General features: G+C 51.3%; 1 protein-coding gene across 1 annotated transcript; it reads right to left on the reverse strand.

Moving 5' to 3' along the window:
- Window positions 1-378: 378 nt before the first annotated feature.
- LOC137847367 (olfactory receptor 14J1-like) lies at window positions 379-1,356 on the reverse strand. The gene has a single exon (XM_068665648.1). The coding sequence runs from the start codon at window positions 1,309-1,311 to the stop codon at window positions 379-381; it is 933 nt and encodes a 310-aa protein (XP_068521749.1). The 5' UTR covers window positions 1,312-1,356.
- Window positions 1,357-4,087: the final 2,731 nt, after the last annotated feature.

The following is a 4,087-nucleotide window of genomic DNA, read 5'->3' on the forward strand; positions in this document are numbered from 1 at the left end:
GAGGCAGAGCCCAGTGGGCAGTGAGGGGCAGCCCCAAAGGGCCACTGGGGCTACTCCTCCATGTAGCAGCTGGGCTCTTGGCCCTGAGCTCCTCCAGCATGCTGGGGCTGCTCCCCCAGCTTCAGAGTAGATGAGAAGAGATGACAACTGAGAATAAATGAAGTTCTGCTGGATTATTTATTGTCTTTATCTACACAGGAAGTTTGGTTCTATATGATATGAATGGATTAGACACAAAAAAACAAACAAATGCATTTTGCTGTCAAATATAATCATTAAATCAAAATCAAAACTTTCAGAAAATCGTATAAAAGAAACTATTATGGTCCTAATAGGTTTCCAAAAGCTCTGAGTCCTGTTAGGATTGTGAATCCATTATTAATGATGAAGAAGCATGTATCCAATTAGTTTTCTCACTGCATCCTTGAGTTCCTGGTTCCTCATGCTGTAGATGACGGGGTTCACTGCTGGAGGCAACACCGAGTACAAAACTGCCATCATCAGGTCCAGGGATGGCGAGGAAAGGGAGGGGGGCTTCAGGTAGGCAAACATGCCTGTGCTGATAAACAGGGAAACGATGGCCAGGTGAGGAAGGCATGTGGAAAAGGCTTTGTGCCGGCCCTGCTCAGAGGGTATCCTCAGTACAGCCCTGAAGATCTGCACATAGGAAACAACAATGAAAACGAAACACCCAAATGATAAACAGACACTTACTACGATGAGCCCAACCACCCTGAGAAATGACTCTGAGCAGGAAAGCTTGAGGATCTGGGGAATTTCACAAAAGAACTGGTCCACAGCATTGCCTTGACAGAGGGGCAGGGAAAATGTATTGGCCGTGTGCAGGACAGCATTGAGAAAGCCACTGCCCCAGGCAGCTGCTGCCATCTGGGCACAAGCTCTGCTGCCCAGGAGGGTCTCGTAGTGCAGGGACTCGAAGATGGCAACGTAGCGGTCGTAGGCCATGATAGTAAGGACAGAAATTTCTGATGACATGAAGAAGAGAAAGGAAAAGACTTGTACAGCACACCCTGTGTAGGAGATAGCCCTAATGTCCCAGAGGGCATTGGCCATGGCTTTGGGGACAGTGGTGGAGATGCAGCCCAGGTCAATTAGGGCGAGGTTGAGGAGGAAGAAGTACATGGGGGTGTGGAGTCGGTGGTCGCAGGCTACGGCGGTGAGGATGAGGCCGTTGCCCAGGATGGCAGCCAGGTAGATGCCCAGGAAGAGCATGAAGTGCAGGAGCTGCAGCTCCCGTGTGTCTGCAAATGGCAGGAGGAGGAACTCGGTGATGGAGCTGCTGTTGGACATCTCATGCCTCTGGGCCTAGGGAGCTTTCAAGATGGAAAAAAAAAAAAAACAAAAAAAACAATGACAAGTTAATACTGGCTTCCCAGAGTGAAATCTACTCCATTTCTCCTTGAACCCCTCCCTGCCACACTCCCTCACTTGTCATTCAGCCTCATAAGCTATATTTAATGAGTTTGAATATGATACTTAAGTATTCGGGACCTGTGCATATTGGGTCAGGAGGAAGCAGTCTTGTCCCTGTGCATTGGGTACATCAGAACATGGCAGAGGCTCCAAGTTATATTTTCAGAATTTGTCAGATGAAATCAATGCAGAAGGGCATACGGGGTGGTGTCCTAACAGGCCTAAAGAATGTGGAGGGCTGAGAGGACTTCTAGGATTTTTTGGTTTTTCCTACACAACCTCATCATGCCCAAGGAATGTCCTCTGAAGTCAGAAGTCCTGAGGATTTCTGCTGCACCCACAGTGAATGGCTGTGAGACCTGAGAGGCAAAGGGATTCCCTTTAGCTCAGAGCAGGGTGAGGGGAGCTGGTTGGGCTTGTTCCCAATGGCCGTGATCTTGCTGCTTTTGGAGATGGATGGCAATCACATTTATGGTACACTTCAAAGAAATCAGACACTGCTAAGAGCAGAGGAACCCACTGCCAATCTCTCAGTGCGCAGCCTTTCTCAAGGTACCTAAGCAAGGTCTCAGCACCACGCCTCTTGCCAAGGACACTTATCATTTATTTCACCAACCCAACAGCATGTCCTCACATGCAGCATCTCTCTGCTTCTTCCTGGGGCATTCACATAACACAGAGATACTACGGAAAAGATTTCTATCCTGCAGGGCAGCGCACACCTTGGAAGGACATCCCAGGGAGACAGACAAGTGTCCTAATGATGGTGTCTCATTAAGGGAAAGTCAGCTCATTCCCCAGCCTCACAGAATGCACTGCCCACAGCCCCAGGCTGCTGCTCTCAGCCCCCCTGCACCACAGAGGGAAATGGGCACGTGGCTGGAGAGATGCACCTCTGCTCTGCTGGAACTGTGGCTGCAGAGGACGTGCTTCATGCCCTGGACACACAGCAGTGACTGCAGGGGCTTTCCTGTGTGGGACAGGAGGCAAGAGGGCTTGCTCAGAGGAAGGGGGCTGCAACGTAGGGAATAATACAGACTTTTCTGAGAAGTTCTCCCTCTGACTACAAATCCGGTTTTTCTTTCTTCTCATTCCCTAATCATATTTCTTCTGCCTGAAGATTTTATAACTGGGGGATGTTTCCATGTCCCATGGTCTTTTCCCCACCTGTGTTCAGAGCCCTCCTGCCAACCTCTTTGCCCTTCAGAAACCAGCAGTTCCCAGAGCACTGCCTAGGTGCATATCCATCTTTGCAGATAGAAAACAGCCTGTCAGAAAGCCCTGACAGGTACAGCAAAGTTGCCAATGAAGCTGGCCATAAACAAAGGAGAGGCTGTAGGCAATTTATAAGCCTTCTTACAAGCCCACTGATCACCAAAGGAACAGTTCAGGAATCTTAGAGATGTGTTGCAACTTCACAGTTCCTTTTCCATTTCTTTCTGCAACCTCACCCAATCCTGCAAGTGCTGGAAAGGGAAAAGGAAGCAGAAAATTCCTGCCTTGACCATCCTCGTGAATAAATAAATAAATAAATAAATAAATGTGAAATGCCCTGTGGGTGTGCTGTGTGTCTCTGAGCAGGCTGCCCCAGGCAGCAGCCTCCCACCAGCAGCAGGACCCTGCCCTGCCAGGGGGGGCTCCTTCCACCCGCAGCTTCTCCCCGCAGCGCCCTGGGCAGCTCCCCGGGCAGGCTGAGTGCTGAGCCTGGCAGGCGGCAGAGGCCCTGCCCCGCCACACAGCCCCTGGGCCACAGCAGGGACCCTGCTCTGCACCACAGCCCTGGACACCCCTGCCTGCACCCCCGGCTTCTCCTGCCTCCAGCCAGAGACTTACCGGGTGCAGGGCTGGGAAGTCTTCTCCCCCGGTGAGCTCTGGGCATGCTGCCACTTCTGCCTGCCTTTAAGCACTGTGTCTCTGCAGGCAGTGCCCGCAGCCTCTCATTCTGGTTGTTATTCCTGGGGCTGGAAAGGGATCTCAGCTCCCTCCCATGCCTGCCACAGACCCACAGGAGCTGGGATTCCTCAGGCCTCAGTTCAGGTGTCCACAACACAGGCACCTTAATGCGAATTATTGAGCCACAATAGCTCCTTAGTGGAGATGGAGGACAGGCAGGAGCTGTTCAGATGGAAATACCTGCTGAAATTTGAGGTTGATCCTCTTGGAGTCTGATGGGGTATTCCTCAGGCCGACCGAAATTCCAGCAGATGCCACATGTAGGACAACTGAACCTGCCCCTACTCCTTACGTGTAGGTCAGCCTGCAGAGGCAGTCAGCAGAGCAAAAGGAGTCATGTGTCACAGGGAGAGCTAAACCTATTCTGTTCTCTTTTAAATGTTCTCTTTTTTCCTTTCTCTTCTATGTGACCCTTGGCTGTAATGGCTGTTGTGTCTCGGACATCTCCACAGGGCCTCAGCTCTCACCAGCCAGGTCTCACTGCCCTTTGTGCCTTGAGGCCAGACTCTGCAGGGGTACAACAGGTGGTGGGTGGGGATAAAATCCGTGGTTACTTTGCAAACTACACCCTTAACAATCCATGGGACCTGCATACAAGGCCCCTGAGTGAGCGATGTGACCTCAGCGATGTGACCTCAGTGATGAGACCTCAGCGCGGGAACCTCAGCGATGTAACCTCAGTGATGTGACCTCAGCACGG

Source organism: Anas acuta, chromosome W (assembly GCF_963932015.1).
Source record: "Anas acuta chromosome W, bAnaAcu1.1, whole genome shotgun sequence".
NCBI lineage: Eukaryota > Metazoa > Chordata > Aves > Anseriformes > Anatidae > Anas > Anas acuta.

Excerpts from the sequence above, each read along its gene's own strand:
- LOC137847367 (XM_068665648.1), bottom strand. The coding sequence starts at position 1,311 with ATGTCCAACAGCAGCTCCATCACCGAGTTCCTCCTCCTGCCATTTGCA.